This window comes from Madurella fahalii (assembly GCF_045866475.1).
Source record: "Madurella fahalii IFM 68171 DNA, scaffold_5, whole genome shotgun sequence".
Taxonomy (NCBI): domain Eukaryota; kingdom Fungi; phylum Ascomycota; class Sordariomycetes; order Sordariales; genus Madurella; species Madurella fahalii.
Window position 1 is genome coordinate 4,732,265 of NW_027263975.1, and position 14,652 is coordinate 4,746,916.

At 55.2% G+C, this 14,652-nt stretch overlaps 6 protein-coding genes across 6 annotated transcripts; 3 read left to right on the top strand and 3 right to left on the bottom strand.

The window, feature by feature from the left end:
- Positions 1 to 84: 84 nt before the first annotated feature.
- On the top strand, positions 85 to 2,181 carry MFIFM68171_09989 (uncharacterized protein; the record flags this gene model as incomplete). The annotated part of the gene is made up of 2 exons (XM_071065408.1): positions 85 to 163; positions 260 to 2,181. 2 exons carry the CDS (start codon positions 85 to 87, stop codon positions 2,179 to 2,181), a joined length of 2,001 nt encoding a protein of 666 aa, XP_070921509.1.
- Positions 2,182 to 2,311: 130 nt separating this feature from the next.
- MFIFM68171_09990 (uncharacterized protein) lies at positions 2,312 to 4,600 on the bottom strand (the record flags this gene model as incomplete). Its single annotated transcript, XM_071065409.1, has 1 exon — positions 2,312 to 4,600. The coding sequence occupies one exon, from the start codon at positions 4,598 to 4,600 to the stop codon at positions 2,312 to 2,314; it is 2,289 nt and encodes a 762-aa protein (XP_070921510.1).
- A 514-nt stretch (positions 4,601 to 5,114) lies between these two features.
- MFIFM68171_09991 (S-adenosyl-L-methionine-dependent methyltransferase) lies at positions 5,115 to 5,987 on the bottom strand (the record flags this gene model as incomplete). Its single annotated transcript, XM_071065410.1, has 1 exon — positions 5,115 to 5,987. One exon carries the CDS (start codon positions 5,985 to 5,987, stop codon positions 5,115 to 5,117), a length of 873 nt encoding a protein of 290 aa, XP_070921511.1.
- A 684-nt stretch (positions 5,988 to 6,671) lies between these two features.
- On the top strand, positions 6,672 to 8,648 carry PTR2_3 (peptide transporter ptr2; the record flags this gene model as incomplete). The annotated part of the gene is made up of 6 exons (XM_071065411.1): positions 6,672 to 6,879; positions 6,936 to 7,116; positions 7,184 to 7,441; positions 7,499 to 7,638; positions 7,706 to 7,892; positions 7,964 to 8,648. 6 exons carry the CDS (start codon positions 6,672 to 6,674, stop codon positions 8,646 to 8,648), a joined length of 1,659 nt encoding a protein of 552 aa, XP_070921512.1.
- Positions 8,649 to 9,682: 1,034 nt separating this feature from the next.
- Positions 9,683 to 10,950, bottom strand: ISU1 (iron-binding protein; the record flags this gene model as incomplete). Its single annotated transcript, XM_071065412.1, has 6 exons — positions 9,683 to 9,786; positions 9,855 to 9,897; positions 9,953 to 10,043; positions 10,495 to 10,589; positions 10,649 to 10,728; positions 10,806 to 10,950. 6 exons carry the CDS (start codon positions 10,948 to 10,950, stop codon positions 9,683 to 9,685), a joined length of 558 nt encoding a protein of 185 aa, XP_070921513.1.
- An 898-nt stretch (positions 10,951 to 11,848) lies between these two features.
- Positions 11,849 to 14,361, top strand: ubp14 (ubiquitin C-terminal hydrolase Ubp14; the record flags this gene model as incomplete). The annotated part of the gene is made up of 4 exons (XM_071065413.1): positions 11,849 to 11,876; positions 11,932 to 11,999; positions 12,069 to 14,173; positions 14,223 to 14,361. 4 exons carry the CDS (start codon positions 11,849 to 11,851, stop codon positions 14,359 to 14,361), a joined length of 2,340 nt encoding a protein of 779 aa, XP_070921514.1.
- Between the last annotated feature and the right edge of the window lie 291 nt (positions 14,362 to 14,652).

Here is a 14,652-nt window from a genome sequence, read left to right on the forward strand (position 1 = left end):
GGATATTGCCGATTCTCTGCGTCATTGTTGGAATTAACAATTTCTCTTTCATAATTTTCGACTTGGTGTTCTCGAAAGTTGACGATGGCTCAGCCCTCCAAGCCCCTAGACTCACCTTACCAGCTTGGCTGGACCTTGTGTGTACGGTCCGACGTGGCTACTGGTAAGGAGCTGTCGAGTATCCGCAGGAACCTGCGCACTTCCAACAAAGATTCGTGCTAATTATGCTCAGCACGGCTTCGAGCCCTCCGGGTTGCAGTCCCCCAGGGACAACAGAGTCATTGGTCTTTGGATTTGGAGGTCTTGCATGCCGCGGACGAGCCAACAACGACAGCAGCAAACCCAGGTCTCATCGCAATTCATGGGAGGGAGCTAAGAGATGGACATTCCACTCTTTTTACCGCAGATCTGTTCGGTGCTGTAGCTCACCGCGGCCAGCAAGGTCGCTGCACCATCTTGAGACTGCTGTTCCCTCAGGGAGCAGGCACTCCTGCAAGATCGGACTTTTTGAACTACAGGCTCGACGGGTGCGAGCTGGTTCGTCAAGTCAGAAGCTTCCTGAAGCCCCTTTGTACCGTGAGCGCGATTGCCCCGGACGAGGCAGTTGGCATAGATACCAGCCGGCGCTTCTTGCAGCTTCTCAATGGCGCTATCGGCGGCATCGTCGCACAATCCGCCACGCCGGGAGAGAAGCCGGAAGCGCTATGTCACTCTCTCGATGTGGAATTCGAGAATCGCCTATCCTTCCCGTGGCTGATTAAGGAACCGCTAGAGCGGCGCCGGGTTTTTTGGGTTCAAGGCCGCGCTAACATCGAGGCCAGCCGCCAGTTCTATCAGGCCGCAGAGGCTTTAGGGATTGACCTTGTCGTCTTGGATGAGCCCGGACACTGGATGGAGGACGATTCAGGGCCTTATGCTCACCTCAGGGAGGCATTTATCCCTATCAGCATCGACGGCGATGAGGGCTTGACGCAGCGAATTGTGGATGCAGTCAAGAGTTACCCACAGAAAGTCGACGGAGTCGTCAGCATCAGCGACGTGCGATTACCCCTGGTAGCCCGCGCGTGCGAGATCCTCGGACTCCCAACCTCTCCATCCGCAGCGTACCGCATTGCAGGCGACAAGGGTGCAACACGCCGGTTGGAAGATGCTGCCAACGGCAGCGAGAGTTTTGTTCTCGAGTCGGCAGAAGAGCTCGACGGCATTCTCGCTGGAGGGGAAACTACTCTCAAATTCCCGTTGATTGTCAAGCCGTGCACCGGTTGGAATAGCGACTGCGTGGTCAAAGTGCGGAACCAAGACGAACTGTATGCTGCAGTGCGCCGCGCATCTGCTAGACACGCCAGCTCTCCCGCACGGAATACCGGAGTCGTGGTTGAGCCCTACATTGACGGGCCTGAGGTGGACGCCAATTTCATCATCTTGGACGGCGAGGTCCTCTTTTGCGACATCACTGATGACTTTCCTTGCTCAGGTGACTTGACCGAGGGGACATTTTCCGCCAACTTCATGGAGACACTGATGGATGTCCCTTCGGCCCTTCCCTCAGACGAGCAAATCATGATGCGGGAATCGTTACGTGAGAGCATCGCACGTTGCGGCTTTCAGTCTGGCGTGTTCCACTGCGAGGCCCGCGTGCGGGGATCGCGTGCCTATTACAAGCCACGGCTTGACAATGGGATATTAGATTTACATGTCCGCGAGGGCGAGTTGGAGAGGGCACCGTCCTGTTATCTCCACGAGGTGAATGCGCGCTCCCCGGGGTACATCAACTGTGTTGCCGCACTACTTGCCTACGGAGTGGATTACTACGCCATCCGGCTTCTTCTCGCGCTTGGCTCGAGCGAGAATGCCAGGATCAAGGCGCTAGCACAACCATTTCTGGGTGGGAAACCCCAGTACACGCTGGGCATTGTGGTGCTTCCCCCCACGCGCGAAGGGATCATGGGCTCCGAGGACGCGGTGCGTGAGTTTCTGGAAGCCAACCCGGACCTACGGGAGCACGTCGTGTTTCACCAGACCATAAAGCAGCGAGGAGAGGTGGTGCAGGGTCCGGATTCCAGCGAGCTATGGTGTGTGGGCTATGTCATCGTGGCGTCGAGGCAAGGCAGGAAGGAGTGTTTGGAGCTCTCCGAGCGCATTCGGGAGAGGTTTGATTACAAACTCATGGATGAAAAATGATACATCATATTATGTTCTTGGCTTGTCCTGATACGTTGCGGACTGCCTCATCCGCGGCCCCATTCTCTAGCAACCTCAGTCCTTGGCACCTCCTTGGCTTCCAACTTGGCCCACCTTGACCCGCCGCCCGTTACCACCCAAAAGCTTCGTCAAGAAGTACATACGGCCTTTTAGCAGAACCGTTCCGACTGAGCTGAACGACCTTGTAGCGTACATGGTCCGCCATCCCAGCCGGGCCGCAGACGACAATACCGAGCGGCCCGTCATCCGCCTCGTTCCCTCTGACTAGTGCCTTTTCGAGAATGCCTTCAAGGTCCAACCGCTGGCCCACCGTCGTGTTTACCTCGACGCTAACCGGAAGCGTTGCTAGCGCAGGGGCAACCGCAGTTACTAGACCCTCCTTGCGGGTAGCCCAGTACAACCGTGAAGGGTTAGTGCTACGCCGTAGATATGGCAGCAGCGCTGTGATGCCCACGCCGCCGGCGATGAACAGAGTGCTCGAGCAGCGAGAGAGCTGTCTCGTAACATCACCCGAGTGGTGATACGGGCCATCCACCACGACGCCAAGGGCAACCGATCCCGTGCCGGCGACACGCTTGGCCAGGTCGCCCGTCACACCGGTCCGCACACGGGCGAAGAAGGTTGTTGTCGGCTTTGTCGTAGTAGTAGCAGTTGGCAAAGTTCGGTTGGCGGCAACATCCGTCCTCTCCAAGACAACAGCTTCTTTCCCATCCGAAACGGGGCTTGGGGGAGTACGTGGCTCCGACTCGCTTAGGTCGCGCGAACTGAACGCCACCGAGAAGGGGTGTGTCTCCCAGAACCGCCAGCCCAGCGTCGGGAAGCAGAGGTACGCCACACCATCGCCGAATTGCGCGCCCTGGACATCAATGCGGAGGTACTCGCCATCGGTGTCGTGGACAAGGCTCACGGTCGCGGTGCGGTAGCCCTGCCACGCCATGCGAACCAAGCGCGCCAGGCGGTCAGTAGCCCAGATGCCGGCAGCGATGAAAGCCCAGATCTCGTAGCCCCAGTCGTATTCATAGCAGTACCAGATGTGGTAGTAGTACCCTATAATGAAGATCAAGGCGAGAACCACATGCGACGCGAGGAAGAACTCGTAGATCTTTTGCCGAACAATGAGGAGAGAGGACGGCACGAGCGCGACGACGGCCACGGTGGCCACGATGCCCCATACCCAGTACAAGCGGGCCAGTTCTGCCTCATACGAGCCATATGTCTTGTAGTAGGCCAAGAGCATCACCGAGTGCAGAACGGTATGGAACACGGCCCAGTATCCCAACCAGCGATGCAGGAGAAGATAGGTGCTGTAACTCCAGTCGGTGACCCAGAGCAGCACGTTGTTGCGCGCGGCGAAGAGGAACAGGGCCACCATGTTGCCCATGGCCATCACGCCGGCGCGGTTGCCCACAATGCTAAGCGTCTGCTCGGAGAGCGAGCCGAAGGTGCCCTGCGGTTGGTGGATGACATACGGCGCAAGCCAGAACACGATGTTCAGGACGCTGATCAGGAAAATGTAAAGTGCCTGGCCGCGAGTAGGCACCAGCCCAATCATACCAGCCACCGGCTCTCTATGACGCCTCCCAAACACGGCCGGGTTGATCATGGCCGACTGGAACCAACTCCACTGATGGCTCTTTTCGATGCCGGGCACGAACCGGAGCAGAGATAGCGGCACTGGGAGGAAGATGGCGACCAGCATTATGACTATGGAGTATGTCGAATGGCCTCTCTCGTTGGTCTCGAAATCCAGCATGCCGTTGTATTGGATCTGCCAGTCGCTGGGAGCGATGAAGCTGGTTGTGTTAAGAGGGGCCCTGGCCTTGATGATGGGTAGAGAGCTAGAGACCTCGGGCCCAGCCTCGGACATGAATTGCCGAGATTTGAGTTTCTTGGAGCTGCCGTGGTTGCTATGGCTGTCCCCATGGCCGCTATGGTCCTCGGTAGTCGTCGAGTTTGCGGGAGGCAGATTCCTCTCGTCAGCCCGCCCAGCAGCCAAGGCATCGAGGTAAGATGTCGCGGGCACCCACTGATAGTCGCCCAGCGTGCCAGTGCCGAGATGTGAAGCCCAATAATCCTCGATCACGTCAAGGGGAGGGTTGTCGCTGATTGGGCAATATGTGTCGATGCAGATGGCCATGGTCCGTAAGAAGGCCGCGTCTCGCACAAAACAGTCGGGGGGCGTCGTGACAGGGTTGTGCGCCGTCCCGTGGTTCTCCGTGTTGTCCGTCGGCGTGCACGCCAGCCGGCAACCTCTGATAACATTTCGGCAGGCGAATGCACATGTCGGATGGTACAGCGTCTTTCCGAATCCGATGAAGCCCACCCCGTCACCGAGCACGGTCACGGCGTGTAGCGCGGTGACGGCAGCGGGAAGCAGAGAAGGCCGTGTCAGCTTCATAATGGCGAGCTTGTTTGCATTACCTAGTCCCCATGCTCCGAACAAACGGGCCGGTGGTCGAGAGTTGACGTACGACGCTGGGAGACTGCAGCCGAAAGCGAGAAGCAGGTCGAGTTATACTGCATTGCAAGTTAATGGCCACCCTGGCGCGAGCAAATTGTGGCGTCCATGTAAATACCGAATGGTCACATCGAGCCCCAAACCATTGTGGGGAGGACAATAGCGCATCCGGGTGTCTCTGGCACTCATGCATTTATTACCAGGGGTCAACTCATCAACACACCAAAGTGGGTTTGGAGAGAAGAGAGAGGGGGGGGGGGGGGGTAAGTTCCGTTGGCCAAGCCAGGAACCTGTCCGGGCCGCCGGGAGCCAGCCCCCGCGCTCCGCACCAGTTCACATGTTGTACTGGATACTACAACAGAAAAGCAGGAAATGGATGGACATTGCCACCCGACCTGGATATCTGGATATTAGGCGTGCTGGGATTGAGATATTTAGGTAATCTACATGAACGCTACGGCCCAGCTCGATCAAGTCTGCAGATTATTTCCGTGCAAATGAGCAGTCGCCAGGCATCGTCAGACGCAATAAACCTTTCCATGTTCTTCCGCAAGACTTCCACCTGGTCCTCGGTGTATCCGAAGCGGGCGGCAGCTTTGCGGTACTGCGAATTCTCATCGGCAAGCATTGTGAGCATGGATCCTCCGTACAATTGCCTCTCTGGGGCCGTGATATTGCTGAGGACGCTGGCCGACGCCGTGATCTGGTCCCTGCGGAAGCCAACCTCCAATGCTTTGCTGATCAGCTTCCGCCCAGTCTGCGTGTCCAGTCCGTTCATCTGGTAGATGCGCTCCTGTAACTCGGCGCTCTCCGGGCACGGAGGCCATAGCACCTGTGAGTTCGTGTCTCCGTCGCGGCACGCCACGATACCGCCGTCCTGCTTGGCGAGTCGTTTCATCTGCCGGAGCACCTCAGTGTTGTTAGGGATGCATATGAGCGTCGTGTGCTCGTGAACTACGTCAAACGACCCGATTTCCTCCGCTGTCAGGAACGTCTCGGGCTCAAGTATGTTTCCCGCTCGAAATTCGATGCCGGTCCCCGGCGCTGCTGTCGCGATATTGGCCTTATTCCTCTCGATAACTTCGTTGCCGAGGTCTACACCAATGATCTTTGCTTGGGGATAACGCCGTGCTAGATCGAAGGTGATGCTTCCCGGCCCGCATCCAACATCCAACAATGAAAAGGTGGGCGGCAGCGCCTCGAGGGTCGGTACGAGGTAGCCCAGGCAGGTCGTCACGTTGCGTAACTCAAAGGCTTTCAGGGTGTCCTCCTTGTAGCCAATATGGTATTCTTGTTGGCGTCCTGCCATCTGACCGTTGGATGCCATAGCTACGGTCTCGTTTATGGCGTGTGCTCCTGTTGCTCCCATCGTAAAAGTGCCTTCCCCGAGGCGGGAAGCAGGTTTGCATATTTGAGCACCATTCTCGGCAGGGGTTTCCGGTGCATGTATCCGGTACCTCCGCTGTACACGCTGTCCGGTCCATGGTGCAGATTTTGCCGAGTGGGGCACGCCGTTGAGCAAGTTGCAAGCAAGTTGCAAGGGGAGAATCCCATCGAGCAGATTTGAGCGGATTTCCGCGCTCCGTGGTGGTACTCCTGATCTCTTGGCACCTTGGCATCTCCCACTTCCGGCTCATGTTGACAATGTGGCAAGGAGGAACCCTGCCATGGAAGCATATCTGTGACCAAAAAGAAGACACAATATAATAACGGTGATTTATTCATACTGTACTATGGACGCCTTTTTACCCCTTTTGAGCGGGTGTAGGTCTAGTAGTCGGTGTTATCCCCTTTGGACTGGTGACCAGCTCGTTGCTACTCGAGACAAACTCCGGCCACGGCTTACACTCTGAAATCTGCCACGGGGTAGGTTTCCAAACTATTTGCGCCCTACATGGCATTTTATGCACGCATTCAGCCCATTCTTTTCGTGGTGTGGCATCCAGAGCCGCGTCAAAGCTGAACCATCCCCCTTCCGACCTTCTCCCCCCCCCCCCCCCCCCCCCGCGCCATGGGCCGTCATGAGATAGACTCTGAGAAAGGACAGAGTCCCATAACGGAACCTATCTCTGACACAGAGTCATTGCCACGTGATGCTACCGACGAGGAGATACGCACCTTACCACGCGTAGTTGACCGCCTACCCATCGCAGCCTGGGCCGCGGCTCTCATAGGGTCGGCAGAGAGATTCAGCTACTATACCATCATCTCCATATGGCGTGAGAATACTCAAGGCCGTCAACGAAAACATGCACACTGACGGCGAAATGTTTAGAAAACTACATGCAGCATGGCCGCCAGTTTCGTGCAGTGCCAGGAGCACTTGGCTTGGGCCAGTCAACCGCCACGTCCATATCAAACAGCTTCTTCGTCTTTTCGTTTGTGACGCCAATGCTGTTTGCCGTTATTTCCGATGTCTGGCTCGGCAGGTATAAGACGTTGGTCGTCAGCTTCTGGTAAGACGATATTCAGCCACCGGTGACATTATCCAACCCGATAGCTAAGCGTCAAGTCACTGGATAGTTTGTTGATATGTGGGTCTTCCGTCATGTTTGTGACTTCTCTACCAGTGGCCTTGGACAGCGGCGCCGGAGTACCTGGCCTAGCAGTCTCAATGCTTCTGATGGGGCTCGGGGTTGGAGGTGTCAAATCAACAATCTCGCCCTTCATAGGTGACCAATACGTGCAGAGGAAGCCTCAGCTAGTTCGACAAAAAGATGGTACACTCAGCATAGTAGATGGTTCACGCACCATACAGTTTCTCTACAATGCGTTTTACTGGTTCGTACGCCGTCGTTAGAATTACAGAGTCCCTTAGGCTGAGACTGTCTGTGATAGGTTCACCAACATAGCGTCGCTCTCCTCGATACCTGCCACTTTTCTTGAGCGGGAATTTGACTTTTGGACTGCATACCTTATGGCGGTCATCTCACTGATAGTTTCCTTGGCCGTCTTGATCAGTATGAAATCCAGACTAGGTCAGTCAATTGGAGAACCATCTCGTTCCCGTTTTCTCCGTCGCTGACTTCTGAACCATTGTAATAGTCAAAGTTGTTCCCCACGAGAACAATCTACCGAGGGCCGTTAAAGTCCTAAGCACCGCAGCCCGGAACGGATTCAAGCTGGACCATGCGAAGACCTCATATCAGCTTGAAAGACATGGGCGCAGTGTCCCCTGGGACGATAGCTTCGTGGATGAGTTAAAGAGGGGGTTGGTTGCATGCCGCGTCATGTAGGTTTGGCATCGACCTATACTCCCGCTCCGACACATTTGATAGCCGATGCTAATTTCTACCAATCCAGCTTCTCCTTCGCGTTCTTTTATCTGTCCATAACCCAAATGTACAACAACCTGATCTCTCAGGCAGGTCAGATGAACCTCCATGGTGTTCCCAACGACATGATTCAGGCCATGGCGGGCGTAGCGTGTGTCGTCTTCGGTCCTATCGTCCAAGGCTTGTACAACTTTCTGGCGAAGCGCCGACTCGCTTTCGGGCCCATCGCACGCATCTCGACGGCTTTCATAATCTGCGGCGGCGGAATGGCCTACGCAGCCGGCGTTCAAAAGTTGATATACAGCACTGGGCCATGTTACGATGCTCCACTTGCGTGTCCCGAATCAGATTCGGGAGGCCTGCGACTGCCAAATGATGTGAACGTGTGGCTTCAGTTACCGGTATATGTAGCCTTAGCCATCGCAGAAATCTTTGGCCTAGTTACGGCAAGCGAATACTCGTACGAAAAGGCACCGAGGGGCATGAGAAGCGTGGTCCAGGCCATGGTGCAGCTGAGCGCCTGTCTCGGTGCCCTGCTCGGTATAGCGATCAGTCCAGCTGCGCGCGATCCCTATTTGGTCATCGTGTATGCTGTTCTTGCTGGTGTTATGGGGCTGTGCTCTGTCCTGTTCTGGTGGATTTTCCGCAAATACGACAAGATAAACGACCAGCTCAACTGCTTACCGGACACCACCCCAGAGTCTGCGAGATAGGGGGGGTTGCATTATGGAGGTCCGAATGGGATGCCGAGGTTCGGGGCTGGTTCGATTTCGTTGCCCGTGTCCAAAGGTTGTACGAGACGTCATCCAAACTCCTTAGCTACTTACCCGTCCCACGCCGAGTCCTAGAAACGTACAACCGCTCGTTTTTCGAGCGAATATATCCCAGCCCAGCCAAAGGAGCAGTTTAATACAACTAAGCGGTAAATAAACAGTCATTTACTAGCTTAAAGCCTTTAAACAGCTCGTTATATAAGTAGCTCCTTCTATAAACAGAACAATAACCGCTTAGGAAGGTACGAGCAGTTGCCCTTCGGCTCAAGGAGAGAACCGCTCCCCTCGGATGAGCCGCCCTTGAGTATAAGCTGGAAATAGAGGGCTTGTTGGCGCGAGCGAATTTGTCACCGCTCGTGAGTCCCCGCCTTGCACAGTTAAGTATGTATCTGCTTGACTGTCCCGGCTTAGATATTGCACAGTTCGAAAAGGTCAATATCGATACTGAGATGTGTGGTAGGCCGTTAATGTTTACCCAAAAAAAGATCAACATAATACTGTCCGTTGAATAGCATAATGTGAAATATCCGACTAATCCAGAAAGTATACGGGGCGTATGGAACTCTGGGATGGTGGTGGAGTAAGAAGGGATGGTCCCCGCCAGCAAGCCAAGACTTTGCGCAACAGCATAACCACCAAAGATCCGATGTGTTGGGGTAAACCCGACCGAGTCTCTGTTTGAGCATAATATGGTACATAAGCCGACCGACAGTCTTAGTCGGCGAAGTAACCGCCCCTCTTCAGGGAGGAGACGGCTAGACCACCCTCTCAAGATGAACTAAACCACAACTCCGCCATACTCCGTTAGTTGAGGAATACAAACCATGGCCAATTTCGACCCGGAAAATGGAGGAAAATTCCAATAATATCCCCATGCAAACACTGGCTAGCCTGATGGACCGGCTCAGAAACATGAGCCGAGAAACTGATTACTATGGTGTCAGACACCCAATCGCAGTTCGTGCCACGTAATTCTATGCCGTAACGGACTCGAGCTTAGCCTCCCTTCCTCCTAGATTCGTCGTCTTGGCATTGGGGTTCTTTTTGTAGTAGTTGTTGATGGCCGACTTTATGGCATCTAATTCAACGCGTGTCAGCGTGGGGGATGAGCCGTCGGATTCGGCAAATCCCGCGAAACCGACATACCTTCGGCGAGCATGCTGCAGTGGAGCTTGACGGGTGGGAGACACTAAAGGGAGGCATTAGAAATGCTGCCATGAGCTTGTAAAACGAACGTAACATACCAGCTCCTTAGCGATCTCAGTGTTCTTGACTTTAGAAGCTTCCTCGAGCGTCATGCCCCGGACGAGTTCCGTCAGGTAACTAGAAGATGCTCTGTGAACGAGTTAGCGAAGAACGCGGACAAATGTGTTTTAACCCGCGTAGGGCGCTGGTCCTTGAGAGGTCGAACTGCTCCTGGTGGATTTTGTATGGTTGTGGGGGCTCGAGATCAGAAGGATCGGGACGTTCATGTTTCCGACTGCGGGGCAACCAATCCCGGCAATGGCTAACTTCGTCCTGTAGCCCCTTCTCAACGGGCCGAAGACAGACAGTTGGCAGGCAGTTCCCAGAGCAAAACAGCGTAGCGTCCCGACGGGTCAACGAAAGACGCCGCGGAAATACCATCTGCGTCATCGCCGCTCCGGCCGGAGCTTTTCTGCTGCCCCTCCATTCTGTCTCCCCTGTGTCGCCACACAAGTCCACTCGGAGTATGCTCGGCGCTCCTCGGATAAACCGGTGAAGTCCTCGCAGGATTGCACAGGGCCGACAAAAAATGGGTTCTTACATCGCAGAGCCGCATCCGAACGTCTTGAACCTGACATCACTGATGACCTGAGTATCGGGGTCGACCTTGATATGGAGCCGCATAACATCGCCGCACTGTTGGAGTCAACGCGGTTAGCGCACCTGGAACAATTGAGAGAGGTCCGATCACGTACAGCCGGTGCTCCCACCAATCCTTCGCCCACCGACTTGTCCGTCTTATCTAATGTGCCGACATTCCTGGGCCGCGAGTAGTCTGTGACGCGACAAAGTTAACGAGCTGCTGGCGCAAGACCTTTCCGAGGCGAGTGGAAGAGATGGTAGGATACTCACGATCAAGAACCTTCTCATGGTAATGCCGCCTTGCAGGTTGTGCCACAATCTGCGGCACGAACTGCCTCGATGTAGGAATGGCGACGGGCCGTAGAGAAGCTGCCAGAGCTCGGCCAGAGACCGCGCGAACTGTTCTTGAAAGCATATTTGCTCGTGTGTCTGTACTTCTTCCTGTCGAAATAGCAAGCGGAAATATCGCAGTATCGAAATGGAAATTGGTGGCTGATATCAACGTTGCAAGGTAATGGTGCGGGTGTTTGATTGAGGAGAGATCGGGCTTGCCAAAAAGTTCCTTGGATGCGGGACTTCAGTTGTCCATGAATGACCGAAGGGGCGAAATTTCTAGCATGGATGGCCAAAGCTGCATTAACAAAGAGGAGGCAAATCCACTGCCAATACGTGGCTAATCTGTTAGTGCGGGCCAAGCATGGAGCTGCCCGAAGGCCGCTTGGGAAGCATGGGCGTCATGCCGACGTCGGCGGGTCAAAGACCCCACATCCGCGGAGATAAGATCATCTGATACGGAAACCGAGGTGCTTGGTTGCTTGGTTGCGTTCGCCGTGTGCTGAGTGAGTGCGATATGGACCCTTGTACACCGAGGCATCACCATTACCCTCGTGCATTCTAGAAGTCACTCAAGAATTTCCGCTTCTTGACAGGGTGTGGAATGGATTTGAGCAATTGAATGCACGTCGACAACGGACGATTATCCGCTTAACGAATGCCATCTAAATAATGGTACTGGGAGCAATGTTTTCTGTTAGTGATCGTTAAGGGCTAACAACGCGCCCGTGCGCCTTCCACTCCAGCTTGGGGCTCCCCGCACAGCTGCATCATCGCGGGGCTGGAGCCTGCCTGTTGCCCCGCGTGTCAGCTTCCTGCCTGCCCTGCCTAAGGTCAGTTAGTACCTACCTAACCTTTACCTTCCAAGGTGACCAGCCTTCCACTGCCTCAGCTGGAGCTTTGCCAGCGCAACTCCCGGAGACATCCTACCTATCTTAGGTTACTGACAACGTCTCCAGTCGAAATAGTCGCCCCTAACTATGGCATGCCCTCACATCGGACCAGCAAGTACGTTTTCGGCTCCCTTTCCACAGCCGAAAGCAAACGTTAACATCCGCATCAGACGTCTCCAAACCGACGCCTACCGACTCGGTGTATCGCGAGGACTGCACCCAGTGTTTCGATTCCATCGTCCGTAGAGCCCCTGCTTTCTCTCCTACGTGTCACCACGTCGTTGACCTAACAAACTCTCCTTACCAGGATGACCCCGCCGGTCTGGATGTATGCCTCAAGTGCTTCAATGGCGGCTGCGCTGGCGACCGGAATCATGCACAGCTGCATAGCAGCTCGCGAAATCATCCCCTAGTCCTCAATATCCGCCGCACCCGCAAGGTCGTTGTTAGGGACGAGCCCCCGCCTAAAATGTCGAAGCTCGCCATCGCCGCAGAGACTGATGCCGACCGTTACGACACGACATTGACAGTCAAGTGCCTCGAGTGCGGAATCGACAACATTGACAAGACTGCCGTTGCTTCTGCCGTGGAGGATATCATGAAGGCAAACACATTTTCGCGGAAAGAGGAGGTGAAGGCATGGGAGCAAGAGTTGACCAGCTGTGCCCACATTCTCACACTCCAGCAGGGCTCGCCCCGGCAGATCGAGTCGCAGGATCTAGGGCACTGCTCCAAGTGTGATCTCAAAGAGAATCTCTGGTTGTGTCTGGAGTGCGGGAACCTTGGCTGCGGCCGGGCGCAGTTTGGAGGAGTAGGCGGTAACTCTCACGCCCTCGCCCACTCCAAGGAGTCTGCGCACGGAGTGGCCGTCAAGCTTGGATCGATTACACCTGAAGGAACGGCTGATGTATATTGTTACACCTGCGATGAAGAGCGGATCGACGAGGATCTCGGTGCTCACCTTGCCAACTGGGGGATTATCCTCTCAGAGCGGCAGAAGACCGAAAAGAGCCTTACCGAGATGCAAATAGAGCAGAACCTACGGTGGGAGTTCTCAATGACGACCGAGGATGGAAAGGAGTTGACACCGCTTTTTGGCGCTGGCTTGACGGGACTGAAGAACCTCGGGAACAGCTGCTATCTGGCCAGCATCCTCCAGTGCCTCTACGACATACCCTCCTTCCAGGAACGGTACGGCAGCATTAACAGCTCACTTCCAGACGTGTCGGATCCCGCCCAAGATCTGGAGACTCAGCTTCGCAAGATTGGTGATGGCCTGCTCTCTGGCCGGTACTCGAAGCCCGACTCGGACGTCATCGTCTCAGAACACTCGCCCGAAGTTCCGCACCAGAAGGGCCTACAGCCCTCGATGCTCAAGCACCTCATCGGCCGTGGCCATGCCGAGTTCTCGACCATGCGGCAGCAGGACGCGTTTGAGCTTCTGCAGCATCTTGTCAAGCTAATCACACGCTCAAAGCATCCATCAGGGCTAACGGATCCCACACAGTCCATGCGGTTTGTGTTGGAGCAGCGTCTACAGTGTCTCAGCTGCAGGAGAGTTCGTTACAGCAGCAACGAACAGGACAGCATCTTCATTGATGTCCCTCTCGAGAAACTCCCCGCCGAAGAGGGCCAGGAACCAAAGTACAAGCCGGTCACACTAAAACAGTGTCTTGACAATCTAACCGCATCCGAGGTTGTTGAGCTGACATGCTTGGCGTGCGGCAGCCGGGATGGCTTTAGCAAGCGCCAGCTCTTCAAGACCTTTCCCGAGGTGTTAGTCATCAACGCTCGCAAGATGGCCGTGGTGAACTGGGTGCCGGTCAAGGTGGACGTCCCGGTTATCGTCGACGATGCGCCGCTTGCTCTGGACACATACCTCTCCCACGGACAGCAGCCAGATGAAGAGGCTCTGCCAGAAGAGGCCGACTCGGCCGGCAGCAATGTGCCCAGTTTCGTGGCCAACGCGGAAGCTCTCGCTATGCTCGAGGGCATGGGATTCCCGACTGTTCGTTGCGAGAAGGCTCTGCACGCGACCGGCAATAGCGATGCGAATGCGGCCATGGAGTGGCTCTTTGGCCACATGGATGATCCGGATATCGACACGCCTCTCAACCTCCCGGGTGTTGCTGCCGGTGCGAATGCGGCTGATCCAGAGAAGATTGCGATGCTAGAGTCGATGGGCCTCGGCGGGCCTCGCGCAGCCAAGGCATTGAAGGAAACAGGCGGGGACGTCGAGAGAGCGATCGAGTGGTTGTTCAGCCATCCCGACGACCAGGGCGAGTCCGAAGAAGTTGGCGAGGCCGATGAGAGCGCTGGCGGGAAATCAGTAGTGGCCGGAAGCAGCGCGCTCCCGGCGAATTTCCAGCTGCAGTCGATTGTGTGCCACAAAGGCACAAGCATCCATACCGGGTGAGATAGGCACTAATCCCTTGGGTGGGGTCGAAGCTAACTTACTCAGGCATTATGTCGCGTTTATCCGCAAAAAGATCGGTGATGAGGTTTCGTGGGTACTCTTCAATGACGAAAAGGTGGTCAAGGTCGTCGACGTGGAGGAGATGAAGAAGTTTGCCTACGTCTACTTCTTCAAGCGGGTTTAGGACGAGGCGAATGTTTGGGGTGGATGGTGGCGACAGGCTTCCAAGTCGACGACGGTGCGAACGAACTGTAGAGTAGAGTAGGGGGCTTGAAAAGGATGGTGCGGGATAGAGCAGATTATCTCCATTGCAAATATGATAGAGCCCCTTAATATCATACGCATTCGGGGCCAACGTTACTCGGCTCATGTCCCTACTTATTGAACAAACCATGCCATCCGAAACCTGTCTCATCATCCTGCAAACTCCAGTGCCGTTTCCCAACTCCCAAACACGAAAAAAAAAAAAAAACTC